At 39.4% G+C, this 26,530-nt stretch overlaps 1 protein-coding gene across 1 annotated transcript in view; it reads left to right on the top strand.

Moving 5' to 3' along the window:
* Positions 1-9,731, top strand: part of dpr13 (defective proboscis extension response 13) — a 38,948-nt gene extending 29,217 nt beyond the window's left edge. The window contains exons 3-7 of the mRNA XM_017075118.4: positions 4,583-4,684; positions 5,541-5,649; positions 7,083-7,259; positions 7,335-7,448; positions 8,364-9,731. Coding sequence (XP_016930607.2) covers positions 4,583-4,684; positions 5,541-5,649; positions 7,083-7,259; positions 7,335-7,448; positions 8,364-8,503 — 642 coding nt within the window. The 3' untranslated portion in view covers positions 8,504-9,731. The remainder of the gene's footprint in view (positions 1-4,582; positions 4,685-5,540; positions 5,650-7,082; positions 7,260-7,334; positions 7,449-8,363) is intronic.
* The last annotated feature ends 16,799 nt before the right edge of the window (positions 9,732-26,530 follow it).

The raw sequence follows: 26,530 nt of genomic DNA, 5'->3' as shown, positions 1-26,530 counted from the left end.
TATAAAGTTTTCTCTCTCCTCACGACAAAGGGCGTTAAGAGGTCTGACCCCAACCTAAAACAATTAAGACCGAAACCACACAGGGGCGCCAGTGTGAGGAGGTCAGAGTTCACTGCCGCGGCAACCTTTGTGCCTGGCCCCCCCCCACTCCGCCTCGAAAATCTTAATTATTTTAATTGCAATGCAATCATCAATGGCCGGGTACCGAATATAATGCCAGCCCATTAAGTGTGAATTGTGAATGGGAGTGCCATGGTGGGCAAACAATCGCATTTCACGCAAAACCTCCGCTGACAGCTGCTGAAAAGTAGGCTATGGTAATTTCCACTTCCACTTGAATTTTTCTTTGTTTGTCCTGCGGCTCTTATCAAAAGTAATGGCTGATTGTTTGGCGAGCCCAAGGCTGGCTGAATATGGAAAATATTGGTGGAAAATATTAGCATAGAGTTGGGCCAGTAATCACCCGAAGGGCTCTTGGTTTGTGTTTATTAAATGAATGAGTAATGGGTCGGTTTCCCCTTGAAATTCCAATCGGTCAAAGTTTTCCCCAACTTCCCAACACCTTTCCATCTAAACTCTAGTTTATTTCCGAACTTTCATTGCCTCTAATAGATTCCGCTTAGTGTGAGTTGCAATTAGTGTTTTCAGAGTGACTGGTTAATTATGCAGTAATTGCACTTAATATGCATTTCCGCTGAATTGAGCTCGATTTGAGTTTCGATTGCTCTCAATTACGTATGTATGGTGGCCGCTAAAAAATCGATTCGTGGGTAGAAAAAGTAAATTTAGTTGCAGGCAGAACAATAAAGTTGTCAACTCAAATATTTACTCGTACATGAAATTTTCAGGCAGCTAGTCAGGCAAACAGCACGACTCCAAATTGAGCGTAATTTCTGGTGAAAGTTCTGCGCTGCTTTAGGGTGGACCCAAACTTTTAGAGTGTTTTGATTTTTGGCTTAAGATAATCTGCTTTGAATAAATATGTAGGTTTTCCTAAATGGAATTTGATACTGCTTTTGTATTCTATTAAAAATATTTTTAGAGTGTTGTCTTTGTAAGCACAAATAATAATATTATTAAAAGCATACGTTTTAGGTAAATAAAATAAATTGAAATAGCAATATCATGGGTTTCTAAAGCTGGGAGACTAAGAGAACATTTTTTTGATATTTCCTTGCATGAGCAATCAAATTTTATAAAATGTAAGCTGATTTCCCCGGGCCATCCCCTCCACCTGCATCAATATTCGCCTTTTTTTTAAGTCGAGTGCCAAACTGCACCCGCACATGAAAATAAACACAGACGTTCATTTGTTCGGTCGGGACAAGTTGCAACCAAAATGGCTGCTGTTGCCGCTGCAGTTTCTAAATAGAATTTTATTAAAATCGCTTGTTAAAAACTTTTTCACATTGAAAAAGTTGTTGCTGCTGTGCTCTCTTTTTTTCTATTTTTTGTTTTTTTTTGTTGCACAAGCCAGTTGCCCGCTGGGATTGTGGCAGAACGGAAATTGGTCGGACAGCGGCACATAAAGCACACAAAAATGTGCGTCAATAGCAGGCAACAAAAACATGCAACATCGGGCAGAACAAAAGCCAATCAAAAGTTTTCAACGGCGAAGCCCAGCCAGGGGTAAAAAGTAAAGTAAATACAAACTTCGATGCAATCGGCTTGTGCATAGATTTAGCCACCAAGCCATGCAATTACCCAATCATCCGAACCCATCGAAGCCCCCAGGCGGGTCCCACATCCTCCTCCTCCTCATCCAGCCCAGAAATCGCCAGGAATCGTGCATATGGGGCCAGCTGTCAGAGATCGAGATCCCGCGATAAGTCGACATTTTGTGCATTGCCAGGCTAACCAAATTTACAGAGGAGGCTAAACAAATGGTGGCACTCGAATGTCCTTTTTAAAAAATATAATAATATTAATTTATTTTTAAAAAACATGTTAATATTTATAGGAATAGCTTGGTAATAAACTAAGAAACCAAAGAATAGAAAAAAAAATCCTTGCACTACTCAAAAAAATTTTAAGAAATTATAATATCTTGAAAACTGTAGTATCACTATAAACTTAAAGAATTTTTAACATTAGAAATGTTTTTAGAAACTGCAGCTTTAAATACATAGATTAGTTTTGTTTGTAACCAAAGAAAAAAAAAATTTTAAACCATTGCAAACATTATAAGAACTTAAGCCAAAAATCAAAAATCAGGGGACTAAATAAATTAGTTTGAATTTTTATTGACAGTTAAAAAATGTTGAACTTGCCTTAAAAAGGGTTTTAATATTTTTTAAAATCCCCAATACTATTTGATTGCCCTCCACTGTACTGCAGATGGCCTACCTTTGGGGAACTGTTGGCGGTACAACGTGGCAGACAAGTAGTTAGCATAAATTTGCCATAAATTTGCTAACAAGTGATTTGTGGTGTGTGCGCTGTAGCATTTGGCCATAAATTAAGCGTCACTTTTTATTTAGCATACAGTTGAAAAAAGGTAAAATGTAAACAATTATCTGCGTGCCCGCAGCTGCAGCCGCAGGAGCCGCAGTTCTCGCAGGATTCGCAGGATTCGAAGAAGGCACACACACACACTCATGCGTTGGCAGGACAGGCGGCTGAGATTTATGCGATACGCACACACATGCAGTCACATAAAAAGTCCTGCCAAAAGGGAAAGGAATTCGCAGGCTTTTGATTAATTGCCGCCACATTTTACTCCCCCTGATGGCTTCACTTGGCACCCTTTTCCACACCCCCAGGCATTCCTTTTCCGCTTTTCTTTTCTTTTTTTTCCCCATCTCCAGCTGCTCGACTCTTGTGTTTTTCCTCTGGCTAGCTGCATGGTTTATTTGCAGACACGTAGCACTCGCACTCACAGTCGCAGTCCCTTTTGCCATCATAAATATCGTAAGAGTCCTAAAAAAATATCTATATCTATGTGTATAGGTATAGATATAGATATAGAGTTGTGTATGTCGACGGTTGGCGTCGTCTAGGAGCTGCGGGCCAAAACGGAATTTATGCGCAATTTATGCCTCACACTCGGATTTTACTGTTACAGATTGTATTGAATAGATATATGGAAAGATTTTGCTAGCATATGCCGGCCAGAATCTTGATAATAAACGACTGCTTGCCATTCAATTGCAAATTTCGCCAACATTGAAATATTGTTTTCTTTTCGGTTGGACAGCCGGGCAAAAGTGCAGGAATATTATGGAGTATTTCCTAAGCTGAAAGTTCGCTCGGTACCCGAAACTCGAAACTCGGGACTGGGATTATGATATTTGGGAGGGAAATCCCCCGACTCGCGCCATTTTCCATCCTCCAATGCTGCTGCTACTGCTGCGCCACATTGCGTATACGCCGCATTAAACATTTAAGCACGGAGAATGTAATTCGTTTTTATTGGCAAACGCAGCTGATTTAACAATTTCTCTGCCGTTCAACTTAATTTCAAGTTGCTGGCTCTCCTGTGCGTCGTTTTTTTTTTGGATTTTGTTCCGTTTTTGTGGCAGTTTCAGTCTGAGTTTGCAGCGCGCGTGTGTCAATATTTGCTGGGAAAAATCCTCGCAAGAAAGTTGAAAGTAACTGCTCGCCCTGGCTCTTCACTTCGTTATACGTTATTTTTTGTTGGCCAATAAATAAAATCCTTATCAATTGAAAATTGATTGATACACGCGCCTAGGTGCTTGGGCCTGATCCTTTGCAGCAGCAGCTCCAAAATCATCATCTTTGCCAGGCAATAACCCCATATGGACAGCTAATAGATGTGTTGCCAGAAAGTGCACAGGAAAAAGTGGGGAGGGCCTTATTCTAGCTACAAAAATATTTTCCCATCATTTATAAATTTTTTAAGCCTTTATATTAGTTATATATGATATATATACTTTGATATCTTGGCTGTAAAATATTTCATCAATTTGTTTAAGCAATATTTCTCTCAGTGTTCGTGTTCATGCCTACATCATCAGCTAGAAAAAAGTGGGCAAAAAATAGATGACGAAATGATTAATGGTCATTTAAGATTAGCTAAAGTCACATTCAGACACACTCAGAAAAGGGAAAGTAGGGGAAAATGAAAAAAAGGAGGAGGGTGCCAGGGACACGCCCACCATTTGTTGAGAGGGGGGCGTTTGGTTGGGGGGCCCCGCCCATTTGTTTGTTTGTTTGTCTATTTACAGTTAGGTAGCCAATTTGAACTTTGAACCCCGGATCAATCAATCTGCTATTATGTTTATTGTTGCTGTAGTCGTAATTCTTACACGTAATTGCTTTTTGATTTTTTTTTGCCCAACCGCTTTGTATCTGTGTGCCTTTTTGAAAATTGCATCATCATCAAGTCGTTGTCATCATGCTAGTCCCATCTTGATGGATTGGCAAACATTTGAACAAGACAGTGAGAGGGCTCGGACCCATCTTCGGACCCCGTCCGGATGGGCATATGTTAAGTATTCGAAGCCCGAAAAAAAAGGGGAGTCCTTGAAGCCAACGAATCCATTGTATTTGGCTAATGGCACCCGCCTATCTCAACGCCAACCCCCACTAACCTGATCCCAAACCATCCATCTATTTTTAGGTATCGTGGATACGCAAAAAGGATTATCATCTGCTTACGGTCGGCTTAACAACGTACAGCAGCGATGAGCGGTTCAGTGCCACGCACTTGAAGCATTCCGAGGTGAGTCCTGTGCAAAGTAATTTGCATTGCTGATGGGGCGAGAGGAAAAGGGCGGGAAAACGGGGCTGGGCTGATTGCATCGGATCGGAGACTTGCATACGAAATTATATTCCTCACACTTTGGAAAAAGTCACGAAATGGTTTTACAACATTTTTGTTGCTACCCAAAATCGATTTTCCTTCTTTTGCAAGGTATAAAACATGTTTTTGGATATGAAAGAGTACCTAAAATAAATTAGTTGACTTAAATATTTATTAATTTAAATATTTTCATTATAAAAATTTAAGGAAAAGTTATTTTATATCGCAGAATATAAAGCAAAGAAATAATAAAGAACACAAGTATAATATATTGTTCAGTAAGTAAATATTTACTTATCTTGATGAAACATTATCTTATAAAGACATAAGATGTGTTTAATTATAAATGAACTAAAAAATATTAGACCAATTTTAAGGTTGTTTTTAAGCATTGTTTCACTATTTTAATTAAATTTTTACAATTTTCGTATGGTAAGAAAAATATTTAAAGATAATTTTTTAAAAATAATTATTTTTTCTTAGAAAACCGAGTATAGATAACTTATTTTTGCCAGTGCACACTACATCTCTCCAGCTCCTTGCCTCCTGGTGAATATTTGCTGCATTGTGAGCTTTTGCAGTGGTCGGCCTCGAATAGCCGATACGTGACAAAAATTCAGTGCGGAATATTGCAAAATATTTTCGCAACTGCAGCGCAGCAAATTGACTGCCAGGCGGGCCAATGTCCATGTCTCCTCCTCCCCGATGTTCTTTAATTCTAACCATTTTTCTGGTCTTCCCCTCTTTTTTTCCTCCTTTTTTATTTTTCCTGCAGGATTGGACACTGCAAATCAAATTCGTGCAGCTACGTGATGCCGGCGTCTACGAGTGCCAGGTGTCCACCCATCCGCCCACCTCGATCTTCCTGCACCTGAGTGTCGTCGGTAAGTAGAGGCCGGAATTGCCTCAGTTACGTCTCCGATTTTGGGTCTACTGCTCTGGTTTCAGGTTTCCAGTTTCTAGTTTCTGGTTTCCATTTCTATTTGTGATTCGGCCTGGGCACTGGTGATTTTCTATAATTTCACGCCTTGATGGGTTTTCTCCTGCCGAGTAAACAAATGCCGGTGAAAAGACAACCGAATGAGTTCTGAGCCCGGCTAGTTTTTGCCACATTTTCGTTACGTTCTGGATGCGCTCAAGCCGAAATTAGAAATGTCCATATGTCTAAGGTGGAATGGGTTGGTTATGGGTTTGGGTTTGGGTTTGGGCTCTGGGTTCGGGATAGGATAGGGGGTCAGGCCAAAAAGGGGTTAAGTTCGGATGGGGTGCTCTTAAGTTCCCAACGAACTTTGTTTCGGGGCAAATGGCAACGACTCAGCAAGTTCTCAACTCATCGCGCTGTCCTTGGCTAACTGACGCACATTATTCTGAATTTAACAAACAATTTACTTTGAATGTGCTGCGCCTAATGGCCTTTTCTGCCCCTTGATCCCGCTCCATCTTGGCAGTCGCCCCAAAAAACAAAGCCACTCTCTTTGGCCCACATACATGGAAACTGATGTGACAGGCCAGCTACAAATTTTCCTATTTTCCTTGGGAAAGTGGCGCTGCGAAATGGGAACTGGGAACTGGGAACCGGGCTGTCTGCCAGATGTATTTCATAAATTTGTGGGGCACTTTCGGCGCGCTCTGAGGGAAACTGATAACTGTCAGGGATGGATGCTAACCGATTTAGTCACATGATAATAAAGGATTTGACTTTGACTGGATGTGACCCCCAGGGAGGCTAAACTATAACCTTTGATTCCAGCTATCAGCTTAATATAGTAGGTTAAAATAGTTTACGCTTATTATTAGTAAAGACATTCTTACATCAATTTAGGATAGGATTTTAATGGAGGTGATGCTTTTTTATTTACTTTTGAATAGGTATGGTTTTTGTAGTTTACTTGGTTGTAAAATCGCAATATAAATGTTTCCACCTATCATCCAAAATAGTAAGTTTAAAAAGCTTTGGCTCAATTTTGTGGAAAATATTCTAATGTCAAGGTACTTAAGGATTAGTGGTTCACTCAGTTGAAATATTATAATAGTAAGTATCAGTTATCATCAAAAAATGTTAAAAAACATTGGCTCATTTGTACCGTAAAACTCTTAAATATAAATTGGGTAGGATTTGCAGTACATGATAGATATATTATTGTATTGTAGTTTTTCTGGGATTGCAGTTCACTTACTTTATAGGACATCAAAGTTGGATAAGATATTTTTAGAACAGTTACTTAGGTATTTTTTTTTTAAATCTGATTGTATCCAACGCTGAAACGCTTATCGATTGTTATTATTTCTTTCCCCCAATCCAATATCGATTGGTTAGAAGCCCGCGCGGAGATCACGGGTCCTCCGATTCGATACCTAACGCCCGGATCAACGCTCCGTCTGCAATGCCGCGTGGTGCAGAACACCGAGGCCTCCGAGTATATATTCTGGTATCACGACAACCGCATGATTAACTACGACATTGATCGGGGCATTAATGTGTCAACGGAGCCAGGTGAGTGCTGGTTACCCCCCGTTTTCAGCCCCTTTTCACCGGTCTTAACCCTTTATCGACTGCTGTCCGTTGCAGACTTTCAATCATCGGAGCTTACCATTCAGCGGACACGACGCGAGCATTCGGGAAATTTCACCTGCGTTGCCAGCAACACGCAACCAGCAAGCGTCCTGGTGCACATCTTCAAAGGTGAGTCCTCCACACAATGGGATGAAATTTAAAAAGATTTTATACAGGAAGAAAATAAAATCGCACAGGATATCGATATTTTCCAAACTAAGATTTAAGTCCAATTGACAGCCTCACTTAAGGCACCTTAACTTTTGATTTATTTGTGCCATATATAATATTTTCTTTGTAAAATATTTCCATTTATGTACATGAAAACCATAAAATAATGATTAAATGAACTGCGGCATTAAAAAAACCCCTGCTTTTGGCCTGTGCACAATCGAGTTAAGCCTCGCTCTGGGCCAGAGAAATTTCAATTATGTCCGCCAAATGAAATTACAACTTTGAATAAACAAAGGACTGCTCATTTGAGTATCTGTAATATTTGTACATCTGTATCTCGGCAGCTGCATCTGTATCTGTATCTCTATATGTATCAGTATCCGTATCCGGTAGCTCTTTTGCAGTTCATATATCAGCCGTGCTGGTTGGTTTCGTTTGGCTAAGAGGGAAAACAATAAAAGTAATTTATGAAAATTACACAGCCGCAAGCATGTGGATTAAAAATGCTCGCGCACGGTGCGCCAGAGCCAACCATTTGGCGGGCAAACTGCCATTAAAGCCGGGCCATAAACACAAAAAGCGAAAGAGACGGGTAGTGGGTAGGAGAAAGAGACGGCTAGTGGGTGAAAGAAAGAGACGGCAGAGGACAGAGGCTAACACAAACAAAGAGTGCCCACGTAGTTAGTGCCAGTCATAATTTATAAGTTTCTGGCGCGATGAAGCGACGACGCTCATTAGCATTTTGTTGGTTAAGCTCACACTTTACTCCTTTCACCGTGTGCTCATGTATACATATACTATATGGGTGTTTTTTTAATTAAATTTTTGTGCAAATTTCATTTTCATATTCTCCGGATTTCTCTCCTGCAGGCGACAATCCGGCTGCCATGTATCACGGCCATGTGGGCGGTTCCACGAAGACAATGCAGTCCCAGCTGCATATGATTATGATAATCATTGCCAGCGGCTATCGGATATTCCACACGAGTGTATATATGAAGATCGTGTAGATGGGTTAAGCGCCCCTGGAGCCTTTGTAACTACGTCATCGGCGGGATCTGCTGGATCTGCCCGGTTATGGAGGCCCTAACCTAACATTAGTTACTTCTAACCCTAAAAACTTGCTAACGGCATCTCCCGACATACATACGTACTACCCATACCATACACCTAAAGCCTAAGCCAAAACTATCAGAAATGCGAATCAAACTTAAGAACCCTATCTCTCTCTCCTTATATAGCATACAGGTGTGCATGTATTATAGTATACAACACTCTCCTTTTATATGTATGCTATGTATGTGTGTCCGTGTGTGTTTCGTTAATGTATAAGTGTCATACGTAGCCACACATGTATTATATAAAGTTTAACTTTGCAGACTAGTAATGCAAAATTAAGGAGAGCTATTTCAAGGATCCCGAAAGAAATAAAAATAAAAACCCGTAAATCCGTAGTTTGGATCCTGGAATTGCCAGCGAGCTCAATATTAAGAACTGACGTGCATTTCCAACCTAGAATTCATATTTTTACAAGTCCCAGTCTACGATTAAGAACTTAGTTTCGGCCACACACAAAGACACTCAATCATTTATGATCTGATTTATGCTGCATTGTACAGACAACCACTTAACTGATTAAAATGGATTTAGCTAAAGGAATTTCGGTTTTACTCGAGCCACTGCTCTTCGGCGAAACTTTCAGAATTAAGCTGTAAATAAATTATTTGTTAAACTAAAGTACATAAATAAACTATTACGTTTAAGAGTGGCCATTGGTTATTTGCAAGATGTGTGCAAACAAATTTAAGAGTGCTGCAGACGGTGAAGTTTATAGATAAGCATTGCAACATTTGGCAAGAAGTTGTTAATCAAAATGGGATAAACCGAAAACAAGAAGCGAACAGAGTAATCAAAATAAACTAATTGTCTAACATAAGGGATATTTAGCAATTTTTAATTAGTGGACATAACTTTTAACTGTCTTAGCAATGTGCAAATGCAAAAAACATTGGCAAACTACTAAGGAAAAGAAAATGGAGATTGATGAAAGGAAGGCTTCCAATGATTGTGTGTAAATATCGATTTGTGCAGCTGCAGAGATAATTTCTAGCTCTTAAGTCTGTGTAGTTAAATGTAACGAAAATTACCAAACCAAAAAGAAAAACATAAAAAAAGAGAACCATCATGGGAAAACTGAACAAATAAAACATAATAAAATTATGCAAAATACAAAAACCAGCCACTTGGAGTCTTGATTAATGCGGGAAGTTGGAGTGGTGTTTCTTGTTTTTAAAGCAATTTCAGAGTGCCATCTGGAGAGCAGCGCAGTTCATTTCATCGCTGGGCTCCTTGACTCGCCTTTCTTTTCGAGACTCGAGTTAATAAAACCGAATTGTGTGTCGGGAATGAGGAGAGATGAAAATTGCGATGACGATGGTGGCATGGGGCCATGGAGCTGGAGATGAAGATGAAGTTGATGGCCCCACTCGCAGCGACACTTGATGCCTGTCCTTCGCCTCGGATTTCTGCAATGCATCCTTCAGTAACTCACTCCTTTACTTTTTTTGCTCCCTTACCCCCTCGACCGAAAAGCAACATGAGTGGCTCAAGGAAAGCTGAGGAAATCCTGCTAATTAAGTTTAAAATTGCCCCAATTTCGACCACAGAAAGTTTCCCCCTCAATGGAACTTTGATTCGTTGCTAATTTCATTTTTGTTGTTGAACTGCGTACCCCGGTTTAATAGAGTCCCAGATTAGCTGTTCGAAACTTGGCTTTAATAATGGAGCAGCGTTGCAGAGTTGTTGCATCCCAGGATGCAATTGGATGGTTATGCCAACCGCATTTGGACGAGCAGCAAAGGCAAAGCTACTCGGCCACAAACTCGCACACAAAAAGCAAACACAGGCACAGAGAAACACACTCTAAAACCAAAAGCAGATTGGGCCAAGAGTGTTTCTGAATGTGCCAATGGCCAAGAGGCAAATAACAGTAGAACAACCAGAAACAGCAACAAAACTTGCCACAACACACAACAGGCAACAGTTTCTGCATACGACCATAAACACACCCTCAAATATATTGTTATTATGTGTTATATCAAAAGCCACTCATGAGGGGCGTTCGGGGAGGGGGCGTGGCAGTAGCTGCAGGGGGCCAAATAGGAAAGCCAAGTCAGCAAACATCTATCCACAGGGAGTTGTAGAAGCCACAGAAAAAACCTGGCATTCAGGGCCGTTCTCTCACTCTGCGGATGTTATGCAGTAAGCTAATAAAATGATATTCAGGAAGCCATTTCTAAAGGTTATCAAGTATTGAAATAATAAAAGGTATGATGTATCACATAGAAACATAGGCTAGAAATCATTTCCCATCAATTAAAAACACATTTTTCGCTCTCTGAACTTACAAAAACAAGGCTATACGCTTTCAGAGGTAAAATAATATATAATATCATATAAAATTTAACTTTCCAAATAAAATAATAATGAATGTACCTAGTAATTGTTTACTCTTGAATTCCAAATGTCAACGAAAGAGCATTTTAATTGTGGAATCAAATAGTAATTATAATAGTGAATGAGCCTTGATTATTAAAGACTTGTATTAAAAGGATATTGGTTTACAATGTACCAACTAAATTTTTGGGCTTACTTTAAATGCTAGGCTAGAAATCATTTCCAATCAATTAAAAACACTTTTTCACTCCCTGAATATACAAAACCAAGGCTACAAGTTTTCAGAGGTAAAATAATATATATCGTCATACAAAATTCAACTTCCCAAATAATATACATGATAATTGTGCAGTCTTGAATTCCAAATGTCAACATAAGAGCATTTTAATTGTGGACAATGGTATACATTTCAAATCAAATTATAATTATAATAGCGAATGAGCCTTGTGTGTTAAAGACTTGTATTAAAAGGATATTGGTTTACAATGTAACAGCTACATTTTTGGTTTTCAAATTTATTTTAAATGCTGTTAAGGGGACTTGTACATTTAATTTTAAACAATCAAGATGAAACTTGCTTACTGCTAAATTTCCCTAAGCCTATGTGCAATCATCAAACTGCCTGACAAGAAATGACACTTGAAGGACCCCTTGAAAAACCCAATTTGGTAATGCAAATCGGGGCCATTGTCTGCCACTAATTCCTTGTGGCATTAAATATACATACATCGCCGGCTGGGCATTCATTAAGTCATTCTCGGCCAGTGAATGGACCACTGAGCAGCGATGGCCAAAAGGCCAAAAGGCAGGTCAAGTGAGGCGTGAAAATTCGGGCATGTCAACGCATAATATGCCGAAGGACCCCGAATGAACACCCAGAAAACGGGGCCTGGGGGAAATTTAACAAATGCAAAACGCATTATAAGTGTATTTATGTGCAGGGGGTATAGGGGTATATGAATGTGTTGGCTCTGCTTGGTCAAATGCGCACACACAATGCGCATACGCCATGTAAGCCCAACTTGGCTGACTGGCATTGTGTCAGCGGGTGAATGGGAATGTGAATGTGAGTGTGGCGATGCCAAGTCCTGATGCCTGTCATAAAAATTCCAATTTAGTTTCCAATTGCTTGACTTAAAGTGCTCCGACTGTCTGTCCTTATGTGTGTATGCCATCGTACACTTCATAATAAACTTAACGACGCACAATTATGCTACAAGTTGGCAGTTTGGGACGGGGCGGTCGAAGTACCGCACGAATGCAAAGCACAGCAATTTCCGAAGGCGTTACTCATACGCCCCATGACCGCTTTACATTTAGAGGCGTCTTGTAATTCAAAATGACAGACACGTACCTCCGTTGAAGTTGAGGCCCTGTGCCAATGGTTTTATTATCGCCACCCATCCCGTCCAGAAATCGATAGCCATTGTGTGTGTTAGTGTGGATGAGAGTTGAAAGTGGCAGACGAAGGGCCTTTCAGAGCCATCACCATTCATTAGGGCATTAGTTTTGAGTGCATGAAGTACACTCCAACTCCCAACTTGTCCCTTGATTCCTGAACCCTGTCTTGTGGCAAATTCTTTAATCGATGCCACATTTCACCAAACTGCTTGACCACAATTGAGAGTTTTTCACTCAGCTTGGACCACAACTTTATTGATTAGAGAATTTATTTGAATGGCAGAAAAACCCCTAAATTGGTAATTCAGCAATCAAGTTTTCATTCAATTGTGGTTTAGAAAAATAAATTTAGAAAAACATTTAAGCACTTTAAAGCCTTTATTAATTTTAAGCAATATTCCGTTTGGCTCTCAAAAATCATGCCTTATTTTAACCTTGTTCGATGCTTCACTTTGCCATCAAATCAAATCATGAATGCCTCGAAAGCCTCTTAAAGCACCAGCTTACTGAATGCCCAATTACCGAAACTTTTACTGGCTGGCTAAAAGCACTTTAAGTTAACATCCCAGCCATTAACTCAAGGTCGCATTTGCCTCTTTTGTGTGCGCATAATGGAAAACAATTATTTGGCCAACTTCTTACAGGCGCACACAACACACAAACGGAATACTAAGCACACATAGTCCTCGTGGAGGACCTGCTTTCGATTAATCGAACCCGATTTAATATAGGTGGGCAAACACAATCATCACCTAGATAGGACAATTGCGAAAAACATGGGACCTCTTCAGACGAAAATAGAAATGGAAAAGCCACTGCGAAGAAATTGGGGATAAACAGGCAAATGGAAAGAAAATATATAATAATCCTATGCAATCAATTGATATAAACTGCTTCCAGCCAAATTTCTATAGAATTGTATAAGGTCCTTAGGTCTGAACAATCTGCACTTTCTTTAAGCCGTTCTCAAGGTTATAAATTGAAGTAAACAAATTAAATAGGGAATTATTAAGAAATCTCTTTGAACAAAATTTCGTTCAAATTTTTATTGACCTTCGGTTGGAATTAGGTTGGAAAATATTTTTGTAGTGCCCTTTGTAAAAGGCTACATTTTTTTAAATATAAATTTCACTGGGATTTTAAAACACCTTTTAAATGTCATTTTAGGTGCCTAAAAGTATGCAATAAAGAAAAGATAGTCGTGTTTCATTGCATTTCTGAGTTTGAAATATATTGTTGCATACTTTTAGGCTCCTAAATGACTTTTAAATGTGATATTAAAACTCTGTATGTTTTATTTTGAAATTCAAAACTATACCAATATTTTTCTTGAGTGTGACAGACAGAGCGAACTCAGGTCATCTCCAGTGTCCCTCGATGGCCATCAGCAGATGTTCGGGGCGTGGCCATATTCGAACTCATTACCACACACGCAGATGAGTCTTATTTGCGCTTAGCATTCCCCACGCAAAACTCTTTCATGTAATGAGGGCCAATTAGGCCGGGCTTACAAGTGCAGGCGGCCAAAACTAAAACACTGGTGGCTGGTAAAAGCGGGGGGTTGTGGATTTTTGTGGGAGCATCGGGCATCTGTTGCCGACATATTGAATTGTTATTGTTATGTTGCAGTTTTGTTGCCAATTACTTGAGCATGTTTCGCCCTTCACTGCTGCCTTGCGATGGAATCTGTTTAGTTCTATAGTTCTCTGCGTTTGTTTTGTATGCTGGAGGCAATTATTGTGACAGGACATGGCCTGTTGCATGTTTGGCCGGAGGAAAAGGCACAGAAAGCGTGCAGTATTCAGAGGGCAAACAGCTGGCACCGAAAGAAAAAACATTTTCTAGGCCAAAAAAAAACTAAAATAATATCAAGTAGGAGGGTACTTCTAACTAAATTAAACAAAAAAATGCTTATTAAGTACCCTGCGAGTTCTACTAATCATAATCCCCCCATTAACATTTTTTATACCATTTCAATTTAATGGCTGGTATTTTTTGCAAGTGTCCTTGAAAGTATGCTAAACAAATATATATTTTTTGCTTCTGCCTGCCGGTCTGTTTGTGGCCTATAAACAAGTTGTGCGGCAGAAGAGCAGCAGGCTTTAAAAATAAATTAAACGCCATAAAACAAAAGGATTAGCTGGCTGGCATGTCCGCAAAAACAGGATCTGGGATTCAGAATCCAGGGGGCAAGGGTTTTTCCCGGCTTGGGTGGCCGTAAACAAAGCGTGGCAATGACAAAACTTAACCCTAAGCAAAAGACAATAAAAGCACTTAAAGCGAGGGCCCCCCGCCCACGGGAACAAAGGGACACAGATACACATTTGTACATGTATGTATGCCATAAGAAATGGCCGCAATGACCCGGCTAAACATAAACAAAAACGCAAAATGGCGCAAACATGCCACAAGGCGGGGCATGGTGCGAAATGAAAGGGAAACAAGTGTGGCGCACACGAGAGATATGAACTAGAAATAAACAAATATCTCGTATACCCTCCTGTTTGCTGTGAAATTAGTTGGCAATGATAAAGATGAGTAACGTGAAATATGCGGCCCTGGCAATGGGTTTTCCACCCAACGCAAGCACCATTGAATTTTTCCCGGCCCGCTTTTCCTTTCTGTCGCCATATTGGCCCTGCCAAAAGGGAAGACAACATACAATTTTATGACGCTGATTTCTCTCTGCCTCGTTTCCATTTCTTTTCTCGGGAAAAAAGACATTTGCATAGAAAGAACATAAACGCTGCTGGAAAAACTATGGAAATGCCCTTGCCGGATTCCACATAATTTAGCAGAGAGTGGGTCTTCGCCCCCCCCGATAAACAACATTTTAATTAAATTGCCCAATTGAAAGTTCTCTATTTGCGAAAGGCTTAAATTAAATATGAAATCAAGTGTGTGCACAGTGCAGATTGCACTCGCCTATCAATCAAACGTCCTTCCAAATGCCGGGCAATTGTGCGGAAAACAAATAGATAAATTCATTTGCCAAATGCATGCACAAAAATTCCAGTTTCGAAGTTTAAATAATTGAAATGCAATCAGCCCCGAGTGTATCAACTGTGAAATGCCCCTGAAAGATGCGTACATAAATTAATTTAGATGTAACAAATATGCGTAGCCTGTTTGTTGACAAAAGAAGAGTCCTGTGCAAAGTGTCACTAACTCGACTCAATTTGAAGCTCATCAAATATAAAAACTGTAAGGCATTTTAGCAGGGCAGGCTTGGGTTTTCCTTGGCTCGGTTGTAAGTTGTAAATAATTTAATAAGGCTCTCTCTTGGCCGACTCAATTGGATTAAAGCCAGCTTCAGTTGAGGGCCGAAAGGAGGGACAGGGACACTCTGACACTCTGATGTGCAATTTACATGGCCTGAAACGTGCTGACTCGGCTGCCGCATCTTGACCCGGCTCAGTGTTACAGTTGCAGTTGCTAATTGGCCAACACTTTGGCGTCGAGAGATACTCGTATCTCTGCGCTTCCAATGCATTGATTTTGCATATGCAACTCCACCAGCCAGAAATGGCAAATGGAAAATGGACATTGTGATGTGTGGTTTTCCCAGCATCAACAGATTTCCCATTTTGGGTTATTTGTCATGCACGGCGCCACCTTATCGTTGTTATTTGCCCCTGCAGCACGTCATCGTGCTGCTCATATGCATATAGCATCCCAGATTGTTGCCACGCCCTGTGGCGCTGCACATTATGATTTGTGTGTTAGTTAAATTGCCATTACCAGCCAAATCGCATTCCCTGCTCGGCAATGTATATTCATATAGATATGCCTGTGTGCGCGATAAAGGGATGCCTCTTTGGCTGAAAAATATTTCAAATATTTGCAATGGTGATGTTTTTACTCAAAGAACTGGTTTTGTTTTGATAGCCACAACCATTTATATTTTATTTGGTTTCTTTTTTGCATTGACAATGTACATTCTTCAAGGCTTAAAAATGTTCACTAGTAATAAATCATTCCGGTTCTAACCGAAAATTGGTCAAAAAGAATTTTCATTTTTTTATAACCACACTAAATATATTTTTATTCATACTTACTAATGTTTTTTTAATTTAATTGTTAAAGAAATCCCTTTATGTGTTATAAGGTTTTTATTTAAATTAATGGGTTATCTAAAATCAGAAGTTTAATAATCAGAATCATAATAAACTAATCGATTTTTGATCACATTGTTTTCAAAGATTATTGAGCCCTAATCTTATTATTAATTGCATGCATACATCATCACAAAAAAATTATTAAAGTTATTTATTTAAAGACTCTAACCACAAAAATTGTAAAAGCTATAGCTCCATCATATGTAAAGTAAGATTTTAAAAGGATAATGGTTACAAACATAGAAGAAGTCTTCGGATGTTAGTTTAAAAAAGTACTTATTTTCTTCCAGTTTTTTTCTACCAAGGATATTATTTGCTTAAGTCCTTATTTATTGGCATCTCTAACTAGGACAAGCATTATACTAAGACCTAGGTGCTTTATTTGTTTGGCAGGCCACACAGCTGCCGAATCCGCCCAGACTCATTAAACAACTGTTGCCGGACATTAGGGGAATAAATTATGGAAGCTTTCTGGCCTGGGTCGCCCCGTAAGTCAGGGAATCAATTTTATAATAATTCCCTGCGATGGCAAATCATAATGCAATTTCCGAAATTGACATTCCCAGATTTCTGGCTGACTGGGTGACTGGCTGACTTTGTTTGCCCTCTGTTTGTGCTGCTATTTGCTGGGAAAGTTGAGTTTTGGGTTTGGTTTATGCAATGCATGTGGCCACACCCTCAAAATTCCGAATTCCTCCAGCGCTGGGCAAACAAACACACTCTGGCAGTGACTTTTCGAACCGAGTTACCAAGTTACCAAGCAATCGAGTGCTCGCCACATGGCAAATAATCAAATCTGCACTTGGCGCTGTGCGGATGCATCGCAAATCCAATTTCAAAGATGTTTATACAAATGCACATATTTGCTTGTGGCTTTTCCCGGCAATTGCAGCTGCCTCTCATCGCTCCATTATATTATCTTCAGAATTATCTGCAGTTTGCCCCCCAGAGCATTGCCCAATTGCAATGGCCAGAGGCATTAAAAAAGAAATCCCCGTACTTAGCTCAAAGTGAAACTTAAATAGAACCTCTCCATGCCTGGATTGTTTCAAATTCCCATGATTTTTTGTTTATTTTCCGTTCCGGGGTCTGGGATCTGGGTTCTGGGTGGGGTTGACAAACGGCAGGCTGGGTAGAGAGATATTCTGACAATTTCTGTAGCATGCTTACGGACGCACTAACAAGCACTGCGTGCCAGCAAACAAAAAGTAAAATTGCTCCCCACAACAAAGGACCTCCAGGATGCGAATGTGAGTGAGTGTGAGTGCGAGTGCGAGTGAGTGTGTGTGCTCCAAATAGCAGCTCAAGTATTTCCAGACACGCTGCACACACACACAGGATATGAAGGATATGGTTCTCCAGACCGCCTTTCGCTGCAGATCCCTCGAAGCGAAACATAAACCCAGACTCAGACCCCTTTTTCCCGACCAAGATTGAGATGCCTTGCCCCTTAGCAGATGTTCTTGGCCAGGCCAATAGCGATGGCTTGGGGTGTGTCAGCGGTTAAACTGCTAAACGCTTTTTGGCACCTTAACAAGGAAAACAGCTGCAACGGCAGCGGCAGACAAACAAAATATTGTTACACGAGAAATTGCTGGCGAATAGAAAAAAACGCATAAAAAAACACAATAAAAAGTAAAGTTTTCCCGCTCCCTTCCACTGTTTTTGCTGGTTTTTTTTTCCTGGGCCCAGCCAAAATATGTTATTCGGGCGAAAGTGGTCGTAAAAAATTGGGAAAATGAACTGTAAGTGTTGTGCCATGAATTTTTTTTTGCGTATAGAGGAAATTCGGGCTGCATAAAGAAATGGTCGTAAAAATACTAAAATTGCTACATATTTTTTAATTTCTTTTATTATTTTATAATGGGAAATGAATAACAATATCCGTAACATACAAGTTTTTAAAGGTTTGTATAAATAAAATACTCTAAAAGTGCAGAAGTTGCGACTTCAATGTTAATCTTTCCTTGGTATTTCTCTTATTTTCAATACAAATACCTTTTGCCTGGCAACGGACTTATGTCCTTCGGGATTATTCCCGCTGGCAGGTTAAGTCCAAGTTTATCATCTCCTTCCCCAGCATTTTTTCTTTTTCTTTGTTTCAACTTTTTGTCTCTGCCAACTTTTATTTTTGGCCCAGACACGTGTTGTGCACGGCGGTTCGTTCACCCAGTACACTTCATGCATTAAATTTGCAAATTGCTTTAATTGTGCGTTAAAGCGTTAATGAGGGGATCAGGGGGATTTCCCCATATGGATATGAGATGTGGAGATATCCAGTGCCCCGGCAACGACCCACATTCGTGACCCGGCAACTGACCACGCCGCTATCCGCAACTATCCACACCAAAAACCATGATTGATAACATCTCCAGGACACTCGCAAACACGTGGCCACTGTGCGTGAGTGCGGAGTGAAAAAGTGACACACAGGGAAAAATATAACAAATTAATCTTCGATTTTTTTTGCAAGATCAATACCCAAGCTTGTATATTTACCTGTTATGAACACCAGACACGTGGAACTAGCTTTATTTGGAATATACAAGGATATAATTAGTTTAAGGATACGAGTATCTTAATACTATGCTTACAACATTAGCTGAGAGATTAAAATAATTTAAAATGTTGAAGACCAGAACTATAAAATGTATATTTATATATTTGAAACAACAAAGCCTTATTATATATGGGATATCTTGAATGCCAATGGGGCAAGTCCATAATTAATTGTGATTAATAAGGTGTTATAAAAATTCATTTAAGAGTTAATATATCAAAAAATATAATTCTTGTTTGATGGAGAGTCCATCCCATTTGCTTAGAATATTTAAAAATTAAAATAAAAAGTCTTTTAAGACTAGTACTACGCGTACTCGAAAAATAATGTCGCCGCTTTTAGTACAGAATATCTTCATTGTTATAAAAAATCTGTAACATTACCATACCTTTGTCGAACATGTAAAAACTCGTCTATTCTTTTTTACACGGTTTTTATAAAAATTATTCTGAACACCGTATTTTGCGACTAAAAACAGAATTAGCAAAGGATTTTTAGCACGTAAAATTAATATCATTTAGAAAAATCATACCATATATGTTTCCAAAAGATGTTCAAGGTATCTGAGAATTGTTTCCTTAAAATATCAATTTTTTCTGGTACTTTGCTGATTTTTTAAAAATATTGGAATTGCATTTCTTTCAGTGCCATAATGAAAATCACCATCACTTGCGTTGGACGCCGATGGCTGGCCGTGGATGACGGTGGCCACCGCGCTCGTTGGGCGCTGTCCCCTTATCGCAGCACTTAAAATTGCACTGCCATGTGTCAGGAGCCAGTCCAAACCGAGAGCAGACCAGCCCTGATTCTGGTCCAGACCGACACGTGTAACTGCCCGGTCATATCAGCATCCCATTCCGAATACCGACCCCTACCATCCAATCCCATACCATACCATACCAGTGCATTCACTGTGTGCTGCGTTTTGCATTCCGGCACCTTTTTGGGCGGGACGAGCGGTAGGAACGTGATTATTATTGCATGCGGTGCCTGCTGCTGGCGGCAGATATTCATATTTAATATGTCGACCGTCACCGCAGCTTAAAGCAATCACCAACAAGGCCGCTAAAGTCCCGGACTCGGATGCCAAGCCGAATCAGGCTCACGTCAGGCGGCACATCACAAGAAAAAACATTTCATGCAATTTGCACTTTCGAGTGGCGTGAAAAATCTCGGGCACAAAAAAGGGAACAAGTCGGCATTCCTGGTTCTTGGTTTCTGGTTTCTGTTTCCAGAGTCCTGAATCCCGAGTCCTGGCCCTTGGTTTAGAAGGAAATGAGCCTGAAGCCCGCTGGGGATTTCAGCTTGGACTGCCGCCTGCACTGGAGCATAAAAAACAATGCGGCTGGCTGAGTGTAATAAAAACTAAGTAGCTTACAGGCTCATTGCCCTGCCCCTCAGGTGGTGCACTTGGAGAAATGTGGGCTACATTGTTAGAAAATATTTTCTTATCCCAAGAAAAACTGTTTAACTACACCCAGAAAAATAATACCTGAACCTTAGGAATTCGAAATTGAGTTAAAGCTAAAGGCATTTTCTAAGGGTATAACTTAAATAACATGTATCCAATATATAACTAGATGAACAATGTTAAAAATTAAAAAAGGTATATATTAAGTAAATTCACAAAGACTTCGCTTAAAAAAAAATCTCAATTTAGTGTAGAGCTCTATTTAAATTAAACTTCAAAGACATATTTCACATATTTCCATGTTTGATTATTTTTGAGACCATGCTGCATGCTTAAGATTATTTATGGAATGGATCTCCCAAAAATCTAAACCTATCGATTATGTGAGTTCAGTTACGAAAAAGAGAAGGAACGAAAAAGAGTATAGTAATTCTATTTTATATTTAAGACTAACAATTTGGTATTTTTAAAACTAGCCCATAAAAAATACTGATAGATAGAATGGATCTCCCAAAAGTCTAAACCTATCGATTATGTAAATTCAATTACGACAAGGAGAGGGAAAGAAAAAGAGAATAGTAATTCTATTTTATATTATAAATTTAAGACTAACAATGTGTTATTTCCAAATCTAGCCTTTACAAAATTTTAAAATATATTATCATCTCTGGATAGAGCTGTTTCGCTCAGTGTAGCCCCCCTCAAGTAGGGACTTTTGGCTGCGAGGCAACATTATGCAAAACTCAGGCCCGCCGTCTGTCTTTTGGCCTGCTGTTGTTGTAGCTGCTTACTTAACGTTTGTGTGGGCGTGATTGTTTTACATGCTGCAACATGGCCGTGTCGCCAGAGACCCCCCCCCCTCACACCTTTACCCCCCTCCAAAAAAATGACCCACACTTCCCCTTTTTCACGCTCCACGGCACGGTGAGAATGTGTCTCTAATAACCTAACGTGCTGCTCGCATTAAATATGCTAATTTTTACAGTGAACACATTCCCGGGCAGTGCCAGCAGGAAGCCAGTGGGTGTGGGAGTGGGGTGTCACCTTCTCCAGAACCCCCCCCCCCCAGCTTTTCCACCTGCCAGCATTTATAGTTCTCCTTCAGCACCATCGCCATCATCATCAGGCGTATTATTTGCCACAACAGGCAGCCGCACGCATATTAAATGCGAGATGATGTTGTAGCTGCCATGTTGCTCCCGTTGACATTTAGCGGCTACAACAAATGGTTCGGCGGTCTGGGGATTGGTCCTTGGAAAAGGGGGAAAAAGGGAAATTCGGGGAAACACACCGAACGACCCACCGCCTCACAGAAATTGAGAGAAATTACGCTGCAAATTCCACGAGAAAAATTATAAACATTTTTTTGCGCTGCGACAAGATTTTTGCTTACGCTCATTTGTTGGCCTTGTCCCCATGGTTGGCCAAAAGCTCAGATGGGTATCCTAACTTTCTTTTGCAACAATACAACCATTTTTCTACACTTCAAAGTTTGAAAGGTCAAGGTAATCATTTTATATAATACTTTTAATAACAGAAAGTATTAGTTATAATGGTTTCTGTTCTGTTCATTGGAAAACTAAATAAAATATTTCAGGAAATTTAAGATTTTATATTTTACACTACTCATTACAATGATTTTCTTTAACATTTTATGCATTTTCCTTATAACAACACATGGGTACTTCCCTGTTTACTTTCCGAATTTAAAACTGTAATCAAACTAACTGCCTGTGTACTTAATTCTCTTTGGCAAAATAAACATAATATTAAATCTCCAACAATTTGCAGTAAATTTCAGGGTATGCGAGTCCTTGAAAAATACCCCTCACTCCCCTTAAATTTGCCTTGTTTTTTGGCCACGTTGTCGTCGCTGAAGTTGTTTGTTGATTTTGTTTTGCGCTCTTGTTTTTATGCCAGAAATATTCAAATTATGCCAGGCCAAAGGTTGTGGGCTGTGCCACGCACACCGACCCCTCATCCCCAAAACTTTTGCCTCAGTGGCTGACATCATTGTCAGTGAATTAAAAACGTCATAGGGGCTTATTTAAATAAATTATAAGCACATGCTGGAGGGGAGCTGGAAAACAGGTGAGTGGCCCGGCAGCCTGGGCGCTTTCAATAAAGGTAAATAATTCATCACATAAGTGGGGCTTATTAGCCAAAACTCGCTCTTAAGACATTAGAAAGCCATGTGGGAAGCAACAGCCGGCACCGTTGGAATTCACAAGTTCCACCGACTTGGCCTTGGAATTGGAATTCCTAAAGGAAATTAACAAAGCGGGATGACACTTTCTCCTTTCACCATTCTCCATTCCGGGTTTTATACACTGTTTCTTGTATATATATGGAATATATATCTTCTTGGCCTCGGGCCGCTTGTCAAACTTTGGAAGGCAAACGAAACAAAATTACCCCGTGTACCTGCCAGGCCACCTCGATTCGAATGGAATAAGAATACGAATGAGAGTACGAATTCGAATCAGAATGAGAACAACAAATGCCTTCGTTTCCATTTCCATTTCCATTTTCTTTTCGGTTTTGGTTTTGGCCTGGCTTTTATTTCAATTGCTGCGGCAGTTCAGTCGGGCGGAGTTAACATTTAAAGTGCCAATAATCGCAGCCGAAAATGCAAACGAAATTCAGAACGTGCCTCCGTCGAGTTCTGCAGGTGTCTGCGTGCTTATCGCCCTGCACTCGCCTGTTGAGTCCTCCTCAGGATTCAGGATGCACCCGGCCAGCAGGGATGCCCACACTGCGAAAAATAGTAATGGTAAAGTATAGTTGAAGTGGAGAAAAAATGGATACAGGCCAAGGCGTTTCCTCAAAAAGTGGTAAGGGGGGAAAAATTTAGTTTTTTGAATTCAGAAAATATTTCTGGCTTCTGTGAAATGTAGTTAGAATCTAAAAAACATATTCTAACAATTAAAATCAATCTGTGACAACATTATAAAGGTGGTATAGGTAAGATTGCTGCATTGACTTACAGCTTTTCTTTTGATAACTTAATAAGACTTTCTTCATTAAATAAAAAATAATTATAATAGATCAATAATAGATCAAATAAACAAATCAAGTAAGGAGAAATTTATATAAAACTAAATTGTTATCCTTAAAAAAATTATTCTTGTGGATTTTTGTATATATTTTTTAAAGAAATTTCCCTTAAGTAGGGAAAAAACTATGTTAATGTAATAAATAGTCAGATTAAAAATCTCACATTTAAGTTTAAAAGAGGTTACAATTTAAAATTTTATATTTCTTATACTTTTCTTATTTCTTCTTCAAATATTTATAAGAGCAAAAATAATAAAATTAACAAAAATCAAATAAAGCGCGTATTTATAGGGTGTCTCATACAATCATCAAGAGTATTACTTCCTGTTTTTTAACATTTTTTAAAGAGAAATTAATTTATTTGCAAGACTAAGAAAAATCATTCAAGCCGTGATTATGTAAAAAATTGAATTTATGAAAATTCATCATGATTATATACTTTATTTCGCTCAGTGCCGTGGTAAGTGCAGGGAAAATATGCAATGCAGCTGGCGCCAAACAATGGGGAAAGTGAAAGTAACGCTCCATTGTTATCCGACCGACAGGATGAGCTTGGCGTAGACTTCAGCTTGTTCAGCTTCTTCTACTTCTGCAGCTCTGCAGCTTCTTTCGCAGCCCGCACAATTGCAAAAAGATAAACTTGGCCAAAGAGAAAAGGGCCAAAAGAGGAGGAGCTGCTTCAGCCGTTTGTTGGTGAAAGGCAAATCTCACAACAATTTGGGTCAAACAAGCAAATTGCATTCTGTTTAGTGGCTCGTTGTTGCTCCCTTTTCCCTCTTACTTTCTCTAGTCGCTTTCTTTTTTTCCCCTTGCATTTGTGGGTGCAATTGGTTTGGCTCCCTTGGGACTGCGATTTGCATTGCGAGGAATACCGGGGGGAGTGGCAAATATTTGCCCGAAACCAGAGAAAAATGGGTTTAACTGCCGCTTAAGATTTATCTGAACTCGCTCATTAAATTGCAGAACGCCTTCGCCGCACAACTTGGGGGGGCGTGGCCGCGTGGAAAGCGGAAAACGCCGCCAGACGACAGCTGGCAACTTATGCAAATTTCCCATGCAATTGAGACGGAGTCCTCGCGCCCTTGAGTGTGTATGAGTGGCGGGACGGGGATGTGTGTGCGAGTGTGCGAGTGTGTGTGCGTAATGTAGTGGTAATGCAGTTGCCAAAGGACCCTAAACGACGGGAGCAAAGGATGAAAGTCAGATCGAATGTAAATTGCTTTTAAAGCTGAAGGAGCCCTGAATGCGAAATGTTTAAATAACGAACTTGACGCAAATCCGCGACAGCATATGCGACTGATGAGATTCCGATCGATCGGAAATCAATTTGATATCAGAGCAGTACTTTTACATCTTATATTCAACACTTTCCGTAAAACTATAACAACCCAAGGGACCGAGGAACGGGGAACTCAAAAATTACATTTCAAGCAATTTCAAAAGCCATTCCAATCAATAGAAAAAAATAGTTATTATATTTTTTTCACTATCACTTTAACATATCTTTAGTATAGGATTCTAGAAAATTAACATTTTCAAAAGCTCTATAAAATTTTACCTTATACCTCCCATTTTGATTAAGCCAATTTTGAAAGCCAATCAAAACAGAGAAAAAGACATTATTTTTCACTATCACTTTAACATATCTTTGTTATAGGATTTTTGAGGACTAACACTGTAAAAAGTCCTATATTATTTAACCTTAAAACTCCCATTTTGATTTAGATAATTTTGAAAGCCAATCAAAATAGAAAAAATATATTATTTTTCTTTTTTTCACTATCACTTTAACATGTCTTTAATATAGGACTTTAGAAGATTAGCGCTTTAAAATGTTTCACACGTATTTTACTTTGAAACTCCTCCTAGAAGAAATATTTATCTTCAATTTCCTGTACGGTCTATAGAAGCTATTTATAAAGACGAAATGGCCATGAAATGGATTCTGGCAAATTGTTACCATAGCTCTTTGAGAATTCAGTAATCAGATGAAATTGCTTGCCGCGCTCCGCCAAATATATATGTATGTATACATATATCTGCCACCAAATCAAACTATATCACCTTGTCAAAGCGCTGCGCAGTGGAGCATTTAATCTTTTCAAAATATACGAAATACGATGCCGTGCAATAAGATATCACACACTCGCACACGAGGAAACCCAGTGGAGGTTTAGAGAAAATTTAATCAACGCACTTGGCGACAAACACGACAAACAAAGGCAACAATGAAAGGCAACTTATGTGGCACTCACACACTCACACTCATACCCACACTCATACTCACACTCATACTCACAGGTGGATCCATTTAAAAATGCTTAGCAAACAGACACCCACACAGGTGCAGACAAAGAGTGGGTAAGGATTCACACACACACACATCCTGCGAAGACGACGAGTCAAAGTCATTTGATATTTTTTAGCATTAAGGTTGTTTTCTCTTCGTTCCTGTGCGCTTTTCAATAACATGAAAGTTCTCCTCTCTGTTTGATGGAAAATTGTAACGACACTCGCAGACGTACAAGGAAGGTCAAAATAATAGTAAGCGAGAGGCTCAAACAATTTAAAACAGAATTTTAAATGATACATCCTTTAAATACTCTTATGGAATGGGCCACAAAAATCTGTGGAAATGTAAGCCCTCCTAAAAGTATGCTATGGAAATTCCAAGGATACATTCCAAAAGAAGATGCCTTGTTTTTCATGACATACTTTTAGACACCTATCAAGGTGATTTTAAACCACAAGAGTTTCAAGGGGATTTTGATTAATGAACTTTAGGCTAAAAAATTATGTATTAAAAAAACATCTTAAGTGGCAATTCATTAAATTAATTTTAAACTATTATATGAAAAATTGTCTTTTTAAAGATTTTAGTTAAAGTAAAATGCATTTTCCTTGAAAAACCCTTCCCAAAAATCCGCTTATATTATATTGTTCTACCCCAGCTGTATCTCCCGTCACATGGCGACAGAAACAACAATTTTCTTGTTAACTCAGAGCCCCAACACCTGCGATGTCAATGTCGCTG

The sequence above is a fragment of the Drosophila suzukii genome, chromosome 2R, assembly GCF_043229965.1.
Source record: "Drosophila suzukii chromosome 2R, CBGP_Dsuzu_IsoJpt1.0, whole genome shotgun sequence".
In the NCBI taxonomy this organism is placed as follows: Eukaryota; Metazoa; Arthropoda; class Insecta; order Diptera; family Drosophilidae; genus Drosophila; species Drosophila suzukii.
This window is presented reverse-complemented; position numbering and strand designations above follow the sequence as displayed.